We start from the raw sequence: 12,441 nt of genomic DNA on the forward strand, positions 1-12,441 counted from the left end.
TTTTTTTTTTTACTTTTTAGAGATAGTCTTTATCAGAACTAGTGGAAATCTCAAAATAGACATGACACACACAAGTAAGAAGACTCTCAAATGTGATTCTTACAAAACCAAGCACATCCATGTGAGTTATATCACACATGTGATAGTCAACTTTCACTGACAAAAGCTTCCAAATCAATCCCTTCATCTTCAATATTTCTGGGCCAGGCATGGCCCACATCTTCCAGTCCATGTGGGCAATGGGCAGTGTGTTAGTCTGACTGTAACTGGCCCCTATAAGCTCACAGGGAGTGGCACTATTTGGTGGCATTGTTGGAGGAAGTGTGTTACTGTGGGGGCGGGCTTTGAGGTCTCTTATGCTCAAGATACTGCTCAGTGTCTGAGTTCACTTCCTGCTGCCTGGGGATCAAAGATATAGAAATCTCAGCTCCTTCTGCAGCACCATGTCTGCCTGGACACTGCCCCGTCCCACCATGATGATACCGGACTAAACCTCTACAACTGTAAGCCACCCCAATTAAATGTTTTTCTTTATAAGATCTGCTGTGGTCATGGTGTCTCTTCACAGTGATTGAGAACCTTATACACGTTATCAAAGCAGAGATATTGTTCCTTAAGCACAATGGAGCGGCCCTGGGCCTCTCACTCTCCAGTGTGTTCACCTCTGTCTCTGCTCCTTCACAGTGTGCATAGGAGTCTGCCCAGGGTTGGGACAGGAACCACAGCGTGGAAAACCAGTGCCCAGTAATGGTTAAATCTGCTGAACACCAGGCGGTTTCTTTAACTGGGGGGGGGGGGGGGGAGGAGGCTCTACTTTTACAGGACATTAGTCCAGGGCAGAGAAGAGGCCCTTTCCCACAAGTCTACCCATCCAGTTCTGTTTCTTAGTTAAATAGGATGCTGATCTGACATGGTTCCACAGTACTTACCCTTTTCCACATTTGGGGTTGGGGTTATCGGAAAGGAACATGGGCAGAAATTTCATGAACTCTTTCCCCTGAGGCCTCTGTTTGCCCTCTGGAGTCAGAGGTCTGCAACGGACACAGGTTGGATCAATCACTGGCAAAGAGGAGAGCCCATCGTTAGAAAAAAGGGCCTCACGATTTAAACAAAAGCAACAGCAACAACAACCACTTAAGACGAAGTATAGTGTTTTCCTGCATCTTTCCCTCCATAAAAGCTTCAGCTCTGTGTAATTTCATAGTTGAATAAATGTCAGCCCCAAGTCATTTCATCTCAGGCAAACCACACAGAAACCCCCCCTCTGGAGTAGGTACCCTGTTCTGAACAGCACCAAAGAGCACAGACTCTCTCATGCTTTCATCAAGAAAATAAATGTGGTTTGGACAAGCTGAAGGGTCGGACTGGGGAACCAAGTGTCCTTGTTCGGGTACATGCGTGCCCAGCTGAGGACAGGGTAGTGACGGGGGAAGGAGGTGCAGCCCACACTGACAAGCAGGCACCAACTAGGGCAAAATGACATGGGCAAGTGAAATTAAAAAAAGAAAGAAAGGAAGATGTGGAAAAGGAGATGAAGGTACCAGAAGCGTTGCAAAACTGGTGAGAGGCGTTGTAGAGTCTACAGCAGGAGGACTGCGGCGCCACCCAGTCAAAGTAATCGTCAATCCAGGACGAGGGGGCAAAGCCTATCCGGGTGCTGGAAAGGAGAGAAAATCAATGACTGGCTTGGGAACTCCAGGGAACTCCCGGCCCTTCTCCCCACCTGAGACTACTGTACTGGTGTGACTGAAGAGAACCCTTCAGGATGATATGTGCCCAATAAGTTGGCTTTGCTTACATGAAACTCGGTCTAATAGACTTTGAGATACAACAACAAAAAGCAACTTTCCCAAGAAAATCTGTTTTTAGTGCAAAATTTCAGGCTTGAGTAGATGCTGGCCAAGAGTTCCTCCTTCTGCCTGTTTCTGCTCAGAGGACCCAAACTGGGCTGGGCATGGTGGTACACATCTGGTCTGTAACCCTACCACCCAGGAGGCTGAGACAGGGCAAGCTCCAACTTCAAGACCAGCGTGGGCTATACAGGAGACCCTATCTCAAACACAGTAAAGAGGAAAGGAAGCATAAAGGAGCAGGCGGTCGATACTGACTAGGTGTCCAGCTCAGCTGCGTTAAATATCTGCTGTACCAGGGAGTCACTGTCACAGCCCATGCCGCCGCACACCATGCTCTGCCCCTTGCGGGTGGTGTAGTCATGGCCTTCCTCCAGGACAAAGTACACAGGTGGGCCCGAGTGCAGGTACTGACCGAGCGATTTGAAATAATCAATAACATAGGAATCCTGAAAGGAAGACCAAAGAAGAGAAAAGTATGGTTTGATGGGAACTGAAGGACATGGTGACGGCTAACAAAAAAAGAGGATGTCGGGCGCCCGAGTTGTCAACCTAGACTCAGGGTTCTTGTCCCCGGTCCCAGTGTGCACCTGCTGCTAAGCCACAACCAGACGGGATTTCATTAGGTGACCTCGGGAGTCTGGCTGCTTCACCGCTAAGGCTATGTACCATGAAGAGCAGTGTGAGCTCACAGTGCCAGCGGCCACTACAGCACAGCCCTGGAGTTCACCATCACCCCTCGCGGGATTTGCATTCAGAAGCAAGCATTAACACCTACACCCATGCCCTGAAGACTCCATCAGCAGCTAAAAGTTAACCAAGAGAAGCACCTTACATTTGGCATTGAAAGAGACTGATCCAATCCAATTTCCACTTTGTTCATGACTGCAGTACTGAATGATAGAACACCCACAAATACGGCTATCTGGAAAGAAAAGCAAATGGCAAGACACCGATTGCTAATGTAATAATAAATTCAAGAATAGAAATAAAATCTTACAGACCAAAGAAAGACATGGTTTTATTTTACTCTTGGTCCCATGCCCTGTGTAAGGCCAGGCAGGTGCTCTATCACTGGACTACATTCCCAGGCCGAAGCCAGACTCTGCTACCATATAAGACAGAAAGAAAACCCAAGGATACCCTGGAGGTGGTGGAACAAGTCTTTAAACTCAGCACTCGGGAGGCAAAGACAGGCAGATCTCTGTGAGTTTGAGGCCAGCCAGGTCTACGGAGTGAGTTCCAGGATGGCCAGGGCAGTTATACAGAGAAACCCTATCTCGAAAAACCAAAAGAACCAAAAAGCCCTAGAAAGGGTCTGCTGCTGTCCTATTTGGCTTTGTATTTTGCAGTGGATTAACAGTGGGTGGGACTGCCCTCCCACGCCTCTCAGAAGGCACGTGACACACCTGTGTAAGGAGAAGACAGAGAGAAACCACAAAAAATCCGTACCACAACTGGTCGCAGCCAGTCCTTCAGCAGAAGTGGGGCAAAGGAGTTTTTGAAGAAGCGAAACAAGAAGCTTTCAGAGGCCTGGGCGCCTCGGCCATCGCCAGCACCTCGGACACAGCACAGGATGTCCAGCCGATTGTTCTAGGGTACAGAGGGATGAGGCCATGCGGAGACTGACTTCACTTAAGACCCTAGAGTCCCACACATCCTGGATCTTACCTCTTGCCTCTTAATATCTAACCCCAGGAAGCTCACAAAGCAGGTAATCTGAAGGAGGAAGTCAATGAAGACCGCCAAGCCCGCAAACAGAGAGAAGGTGTGGACAGCCGGCACGGAGGACAGCGCCCCTGCAGAGAAAGGAAAGCGCTGTGACACCACTTAAAGGCCTGAGGGTCCCAGGCTATGCCGCCCTGCTCTTACGCCATTTCCTCCTGAGGGTCCCAGGCTATGCCGCCCTACACAGACGCCATTTCCTCCTGAGGGTCCCAGGCTATGCCGCCCTGCACAGACGCCATTTCCTCCTGACCCACTCTATCCTGATCATTTTAGGATCAAAACTATTTTTTAACAGGTTGTCAGCGTTTAGTGGAATTAAGTTTAAACAAAAATCTAGATTTACCATATTATTTTGGGGCTAAAAAAAAAAATCAAACATTATGATGCTGGGCTGGCCACATGATCGTAGAAACAGACATTGGCCTCTTTAGACAGGATAAATGCAGTCCTGGGGATGCCACAGCCAGTGGTGGAGTTTGCCAAAGTCACACTGGCACCGAGGCAGCGTCTCAGCTGTTGTCACCGACACATGTTCTGGTTCTCTAAGGAAAGCAGAATGCTGTGTCCCTGCTGCACCTCTTTCTGTCAAAGGCACAGTAAAGACCACAGGTTTCAAAAGCATTTGCTCTGTAGAAACGAAAGGCGACAAGGTGGCAGCCTCCACTGAAAGCTTGCCACCTAAACCCAGCCTACAATGGCGTGTGGAAGAGCGGGCGGTCATGTGGGCACTGTGCTGGTGACCTCAGACAGTGTGAAGACTGCTTCTTGGCACAGACTTCCAGCCTCGTTCAGCCTCTGTAAGGGCCCAGTCACTTTCTCTTCCCACTCTGGGCGTGCAGGGCAGGCAGCAGCTGCTCAGAGCTGCTCTGCACCAAACAAGGCTGAGGATTTTACTCTAGCTCATTCTGGTTCCTCGGACTAGAAGCTCTGCTCATTAACAAGCCTGTTGCCCAGGGAGTTTGTGTTCAGTGAGGAGCCGGTCTTAAGATCTCCTGCTGCCAATGTACATGGCACTGCCGAGGATAGTGGCCATGTAGGGGTGTCATTTCAAATACTAGCACTTGCTACAGCACAAGAGCGCAAGTCTCTGTCACCTTGGATCCCAGCATTGATAATGTTCTGGGATGCACAGGACAGAGGACACCGCCAATAGCCAGGACATTGCAGTCCAGCAAGCGATACTCGACTATGAAACAGCTCACAGAAGGGAGCAACAAAGGAGGCATCATCAGATACCCACAAGCCACAGGCCCGGGACAATCTACAGTGAAATTACCAAAGAAAAATGCTGAGGTCTCAGAAAAGGATGAAAGGAACATAGTAGGGGCCACTTCCCCGAGGATTCTGCCCAGCTGCTGATCCAGTGTCTCTTCCTGAAGACGTTCATCTCTCTTAAAGAAAGAAAAATTCACTATTAAAATTTTTCTATAACAGGAACGCCAGCTCATTCCTGTCTTGCATTAACTCAAGGGTAAAGGAAGTGATGGTTGGATTAGGAGCTGCAGCAATGGTGAGCCACTCAATTATCTGGCTAACTGAGCTAAATGAGCGCAGGGAGGCTCATGGCTGCAGGAGGGTGGATCACTAAATGACACTTGTATGTCACTGAGTCTCCACTCGGACAAGCAAGGGCCCCAGGCAACTGAGACCACAGTCTACAATGGCTGACTGTGTGGACACATCTGTCATGTGTCTACATGATGGAGGAAGGTCATTGGTTAAAAAAATAAAGAAACTGCTTGGCTGGCCCTCATAGGTTAAAACATAGGTGGGAGGAGTAAACAGAACAGAATGCTGGGAGGAAGAGGAAGTGAGCTCAGACTGACAGCTCTGCACTCTGGAGCAGAGACGACATGCTCCCGGCTCCTGGGCAGACGCAGGGATAGCTCTGCTCTCTGAGGCACACGCGATGAAGCTCTGACCCAGGATGGACGTAGGCTAGAATCTTCCCGGTAAGACTGGTGCTCACTAAGACCAGTGCTCACAGATTATTAGAGATGGGTTGATCGGGATATCAGAATTAGCCAGTAAGGGCTAGAGCTAAAGGGCCAAGCAGTGTTTAAATGAATACAGTTTGCGTGTTGTTATTTCGGGGCATAAGCTAGCCAGGCAGCCGGGGTGCCGGGGACGCAGCCCCAACGCTCATATTACTACATCTACAGCATGCTGGAACCAATTTAATAAAATTTATACTTGAAATGATTTCCTTATTGTGTTGGTTCTTATTGCACACATATGAAAATGGTGTTTAATACCAAATTCTTATTTTGTATCTATTCCACACAATAAAGTAAGGGATGAACTTCTTGGTCCCACAATGTGTAGAACAAATCAGAGGCACCAGGAGCTGCTGAGGAAAAGGACATGAAGCTGTCTGCATTCTCAAAGGCAGTGTGGTAACTGCTGGGCAGGCGTTCACAAGCCTGAGGGCTGGAAGTCTGAGCTCCCTGAGGGAATGAAGATTTACCTGGTAGGTCTGCACGAGAATGAAGATGTTGTCCACCCCAACAGCCAGCACCAAGAATGGGATGACTTCGATGACAATGAGGGTCAGTGGCATCCCCATGTAACTGAAGATGCCCAGGGAACAGGCCACTGAGCTCAGGACGATCAGGATCCCAGCGACGCCCAGTGAGATCTTAGAATCCACCTGATATCAGGCAAAGGCACAGATCATGAGAGCTTTGTCCTGCCTGTTATAGGGTCTATTCAAGATAAGTTAAATGTACAGTCCACAGTGTGAGGATACAGAAAAACCTCTAGGTTTCTCCCTAGCAACAAAGTTCATACACTCACAGGTGATAGCATGGACAAAATCGTCCTCCAGCACCCTCCCTGTGTCCCCGCACTCACCAGAAGTCGGCTACAGCTCCGGATGTGTCCCAAGGCAAGCGAAATGTACAGAAACATGATGGCGTAGCTGACGGCAATAGTGAACACATCACTCTTACTTTCCCGATTGAGTTCATCTTCAATGCTTCGCTCGGCAATGAAAGAAATGGTCAGATTGGGATTCTTGTAGTTTTTCACAAAGTTAATAAACCTAAGGAGTAGACAAGTTTTTATATTTTTAATCAAAAGTTATATGATAGTTGAGTAAGAGCAGTCTCAACACAAACGCCATCCCGCTTCACCTCTGCCCGGGAGCCTGGCGAGATGCCCTCAGACCACAGGCAAATTCCAGCTGCTGACCGTTCTGCCTTTTGTGGTGGTGCAGGGTGCCAGACACAGGATCCTGGCACTCTCAGGTCATGGTTCTACCTTTAAGTGTAACCCCAGTCCTGAAATGACCTGTTTAGAACATGTTTTAAATTGGCTTTTTTTCCCCTTCATCCTCAGAGATACGTCTCACTATGTGTACAAGCTGGTCTACTATTTCTGAGTTAATTGATCCCTCTACCTTAGCCAGAGCACCGGGGTCACTGGCACACACCACCACGGGAGGCTTAAGTGGAGTGTGTGTTAGCTGATATATGTATTCATAGGACAAAGTTGTTTTTTTTTTGAGACAAGGTTTCTCTGTGGCTTTGGAGCCTGTCCTGGAATTAGCTCTTGTAGCCGAGGTTGGCCTCCAACTCACAGAGATCTGCCTGCCTCTGCCTCCCAAGTGCTGGGATTAAAGGCATGCACCACCACTTATTTGTTTATAAATGCTGCTGAACTAATCCAACATAGATATTTTGAAAATACCTTGACTTCAGAATTTGGATCTAAGGATATGATACTTTGGAAAAGAGATTCTTCTTTTGTTTTCACAGAGGATGAAACCCTGTGGACTGCTTCTATCCCAATATGGTATAATGGACCACGCCCTCCTGAAAGGTTGCTGTGAACACCCTCAAAAAATTACTTCACTCAATTGACGATTGAGATGAACCTAGCACACAAGTTATACCCTGAAATATCTGATTAACAGCGCCCCCATACAGCAGAGAGAAATAACTACGCCCATATTCCCAAACATTTAAAGGGGGATATGATATAGATGTGAATATTTTGCATTGATATGAATCTTGGTTTACTGATATTAATTTAAGGTCAATTTTATTATATGTATATGTATTTCTGATATTGATTAAGGTATTGTGATTGTGTAGTACATTTAAAAATGTAATGTATATAGGTTGTTAATAGATAATAATAGTCAAGTTTGTAGTCATGTTAGTTAAGATTTCCTAGATATACATTGATATATTTTAGATAGGCATTTTTCATATCTTTCAAAGATTGTAGAATATGGCATTCTAAATGTTTTAATAACTTAGGACTTTTCATGACAATGAGACACGTCTGCTCCTGGCAGCACCAATCTACTTCAAGAAGAAAATGGGCATCAAAGAGGCACCTTATGGAGTTTGATAGCCATTTGGGCAAGGAACTGCTCTTGCCTGGACTGATGCATGAACTGGACACAAAGAACCCGCAGAAAGAGGACTGCTGAACTTGCCTAAAGGTGAGATAATCTTTCGGGGTTCCTGATTCATGAAGGAGTCTGCGAGACATTCTGCAGGACACAACAGATAGTGACTAAACTGACTTTGAAATGTCCTGCTTCATGGAAATGTCTGCCGGATACCATGGGCCTGAAGGCCAAAGATGGATGCCCCAACGGTACAGAGGAACTTTGGGTGACTGACCAGGCAGTGAGATGTCTCTGTCATTTCTAGAGTTTGGAAGTTGTTTATTTCTTGTTTGGTTAGGTAATATTGTATCTTTCTGGAGTCTTTGATGGTTAGTTATAGTTATAGTTTTCCTTAGTTATGATAAAGATTATTGTAATTTTTACTTGATAACTGTTTTGTTATATGTAATTTTGCTATGTTAAGTTAAAGCCTTCCTTTTTTTTGTTTAAACAGAAAAAGGGGAAATGGTGGAGGAAGGTCATTGGTTAATTATAATAAAGAAACTGCTTGGTCCTCATAGGTTAAAACATAGGTGGGGGGAGTAAACAGAACGGAATGCTGGGAGGAAGAGGAAGTGAGCTCAGACGTTATGCTTCCCCTCTCTGGGCCAGACACGATGAAGCAAGCCGCCAGGTCAGACATGCTGAATCTTTCCCGGTAAGACCGGTGCTACACAGTTTATTAGAGATGGGTTGATCGGGATATCAGAATTAGCCAGTAAGGGCTAGAGCTAATGGGCCAAGCAGTGTTTAAAAAAATTCAGTTTGTGTGTTGTTATTTTGGGGCATAAGCTAGCCAGGCGACCAGGAGCTGGGGCAGCAGGAACATAGCCCGCAGCTCCTACTACACACCACCACCCGGCTCATAGGACGAAGTTTTAAAAGCAGATATGTAAGTTCAATACAAGCTGTCAGATTCCATCTATTTCTCTAGAGGAAGTCAAAAGCTTCCTGTAAAATTCACCTGCGACTGAAAGGCCCCGAGCAGCTATAACAGACTGAGAGGAACAAAGCAGGACTCATATTTTCTAATTCCAAACTTACCACAGCGATCAAGAAAGTGTGGCACTGGCACAAGAACAGACACACAGACAAACGCATACACATAAGGGGCTGCACTGTGTCTGACAAGGATGCTATGGCCACTCGACAGTGGAGAGAATGAAGCTGGACCCCGACCTTGTACCATACACGACACTGACAGGCTGTGAGTGGAGACCTGGTCTCAGAACCAAGGGCCGGTTATGTAGCTCCACGGCATAGGGGCCTGGGTCTGAAAGATTTAAACGGTTCAAGCAGAGGAAAGGCTCAGAAGAAACACAGGACTAAATCTGTCATGGCATCAAGTCATGGCTGCGGGGACACCGAAAGCAAGGCGATGAGGTGGTCTGAACTCCACAGTGAAGGACGTTTGTGCTTCAAAAGTTCCAAGGGGGAGAATCACAAAAATGGAGAAAATATCTTGAAATCACATGTCTGATAAGGGACTGACTTATACCTAGAATACATAACAGGTTTTCATAACTCTAAATAATAGAAGCATAGAAAATTCAACTAAAATGGGCAAAGGGTATGGAAAATAACTTCATGAAAAAATGCTTGAGACTTTTAATCAAGAAAATGCAAATCAGAGGGCTGGCTCCAATGGTGGGACACCCAGTGAGCATGCACAAAACCCTAGGTTCTGCCCCTGGAACTACACAAAACAGGGCACGGTGGTGCAAGCCTGTGATCCTAGCACTTGGGATGTGGAAGTAAGAGGATCATCAGAAGTTCAAGCCCACCCTCCAATACACAGAAGGTTCAAGACCAGCCTCAGTCACACAGCACTGTCTGGAACACAATAAAGAAATCAGAAAATGTTACTCAGTGCTACTCATCATAACAGCCGGCATGGAAAGGTCAGACAAAGCAGCAAGCACAGATGGCATCACACATAGGGGAAACTGCCAATCAGGTCTTCAAATAGTCAAAGCAGAGTTACTATAAGACCCAGTGATTCGATTACTACAGATATATATTCAATTCCAAAGGAATTAGGCATGTCTGATCAAAGTGTGTATAAAAACATGCAGAGCCATTCTTAGCTCTGCATATTTTTAGCCAAAAGACTAAATAATAGCCAAAAGACAGATGCAACCCAAATGCGTGTCAATGATAAATATATAAATAAAATGTGGTATGGTTATACGGTGGAGTATTTGGTCAAAACGAGAAACAAAGCATTATTACGTTTCACTATATAGACAACCTTGAACACATTATGGTAAGTGGAGGAAGTCAGACATGAAAGTCCACATATATAACCATAGTCATACAACATTCATAGCAGAAAAGTCTATGAGGACAAAAAGCAGACTTGTGGTTGCCTAGTGCTATGGGCAAGAGGCTGAGAAGATGGGAGAGCAGGGCAGCTAAAGGGAAAAGTGTTTATCCTAACAGAGCATCCTACTGGCTGAGGCCTAAGAGGAACAGATAAAAAGAGTGGATTGCACAAAGGTCTATGAATTTGTCTGTATTCTTGCATACAGAGAACTGTTTAAATCATCTGATTCTAGGAAGATCTCTTCAAAGACTTCTTAGCATAGCTACTGCCAAGTGAAAACAGTCCCGTAACTCAGATCTGCTGCAGTTCAGAGTGAGGTCTGACTGCACAGCCCCAGGAATGACTTACTCTTTCTCCCAGGCCTGGGCCCTCTGGAGCTTCTCTGTGTCGTTATAGTAATTGTTGACAGGGAAGGTGATCACAAGAGCGGTGGCATTATTGTAGTTCTGATCTAGAAAGCAAAAATAGGACATAAAAGAGCTGAGTACTAACATGCAAAGTTGAGAAACACGAGTTGCCACAGTCCCCTGCTGATGCTGTCCCCACCAGAGCTCCCCTGAGCAGTGGACACAGAACGGGTCTATGTATGCAGTCAACAAATACAAAGCATTCTGACAGTTGTCATTTGAGGAGAATGACCTTTCATTAAAAAAATTAACCATCAATTCTTGTTTATTTTCCTCTTTTATAATTTTTTAGTTTCTTAATTTATACATAATGAGCTTTACTTTGGTATTTGCACACATGTATATAATGTATTTTGAGCACGTCTGCACTCCCCAGTCCTGCTGACTCCATGCCCTGCTCTTCCAGCCCCTCTTTGAGAGGAGGTCTCACCTGGAACTCGCTCTGTAGACCAGGCTGGTCTTGAAGCCACAGAGATCCACTCACCTGCCTAAGCCTCCTGAGTGCTGGGATCACACCCGGCCAGTAAGAGCCAGCACTGGTGTGCACTGTGAAATGGAGCCAGCACTGGTGTGCACTGTGAAATGGAGCCAGCACTGGTGTGCACTGTGAAATGGAGCCAAGCGGCAGGACTTTTCACTCCATTCCTCGTCCTCCGGAGCCTGGGAGCGGCCAGCTGTGGCAGCTTCAGGGGCACACAAGCAAACACACATGTGTATTCTCCCCTTCCTTCTTTGCTCTCCAATAGTATAAAGCTGTGTGTCTTGGAACCCTCTGTGTCACACATCTCAGAACTTTGGAGGCTGAAGAAGGAAAGTCTGTGGCAGTCAGGGCCACCTGGCCAACTTCTAGGCCAGCCTGAGCCACACAGTAAGGTCCTGTCTCCAAACACAAAACAAAACTCGCAAAACAAAAAATGTGTCTTAAGATTTTGCTTCATTTCAGTATCTAAAGACACAAAGTGCTTCCTTATTTTCTGCAGTGTAACATATCCAGCACAGTCTAACCAGGTCCCCACTGATGGATATCTTTGCAGTTTTTAAAATTACAAATAAAATGACTACAAAAAGTAACTACAAATATTTGAATACACAAAGTTCCTATTTGTACAATCAACCTTTCCCGTCATTTTGATAAGTTCTTTCAAACTTTCCCTATAAAGTTTTGATAGTGTATCTAACAAAATACTGAGTCCTACCTGTACATACACCAGGAAAAAAAGGACAGAAGAAGTTGTCCCTGCCTGGGGTTACAGTTCTGTGGCTTTCGCCAGTTTGTCAGGTACAAAGACTGAAGTGATCTTACTTCACAAATAGAGGTGAACATGAGTATTTGCTCCACATAATTAAATTCATTTGAGGGGCTGCAGAGATGGCTTGGCCGCTGAGCCCTGAGTTTGAGTCCTAACACTCCTGCTATCCCAGCATTGTGTGGGGCAGAGAAGGGAGGAGCTCTGGGGCTTGCTGGCCACCAGCCTACTTCCAGGTGCCTCTGTGTGCACAAGCACACGCCCTGTCCCACCCCTTCATGTGAACCACACACATGTGCACAAGCACACGCCCTGTCCCACCCCTTCACGTGAACCGCACACACGTGCACAAGCACACGCCCTGTCCCACCCCTTCATGTGAACCACACACACGTGCACAAGCACACGCCCTGTCCCACCCCTTCACGTGAACTGCACACACGTGCACAAGCACACATGTGGAGCACCTATTCTGCTTCTT

General features: G+C 46.3%; 1 protein-coding gene across 1 annotated transcript in view; it reads right to left on the reverse strand.

Moving 5' to 3' along the window:
- Positions 1 to 12,441, reverse strand: part of Npc1 (NPC intracellular cholesterol transporter 1) — a 47,519-nt gene that overhangs the window by 6,034 nt on the left and 29,044 nt on the right. Inside the window, exons 11-20 of the mRNA XM_005355762.2 lie at positions 10,655 to 10,757; positions 6,432 to 6,621; positions 6,046 to 6,228; positions 4,855 to 4,969; positions 3,522 to 3,649; positions 3,303 to 3,443; positions 2,686 to 2,775; positions 2,109 to 2,299; positions 1,542 to 1,657; positions 930 to 1,059 (exon numbers count right to left, since the gene is read on the reverse strand). Coding sequence (XP_005355819.1) covers positions 930 to 1,059; positions 1,542 to 1,657; positions 2,109 to 2,299; positions 2,686 to 2,775; positions 3,303 to 3,443; positions 3,522 to 3,649; positions 4,855 to 4,969; positions 6,046 to 6,228; positions 6,432 to 6,621; positions 10,655 to 10,757 — 1,387 coding nt within the window. The remainder of the gene's footprint in view (positions 1 to 929; positions 1,060 to 1,541; positions 1,658 to 2,108; positions 2,300 to 2,685; positions 2,776 to 3,302; positions 3,444 to 3,521; positions 3,650 to 4,854; positions 4,970 to 6,045; positions 6,229 to 6,431; positions 6,622 to 10,654; positions 10,758 to 12,441) is intronic.

Source organism: Microtus ochrogaster, chromosome 18 (assembly GCF_000317375.1).
Source record: "Microtus ochrogaster isolate Prairie Vole_2 chromosome 18, MicOch1.0, whole genome shotgun sequence".
Taxonomy (NCBI): domain Eukaryota; kingdom Metazoa; phylum Chordata; class Mammalia; order Rodentia; family Cricetidae; genus Microtus; species Microtus ochrogaster.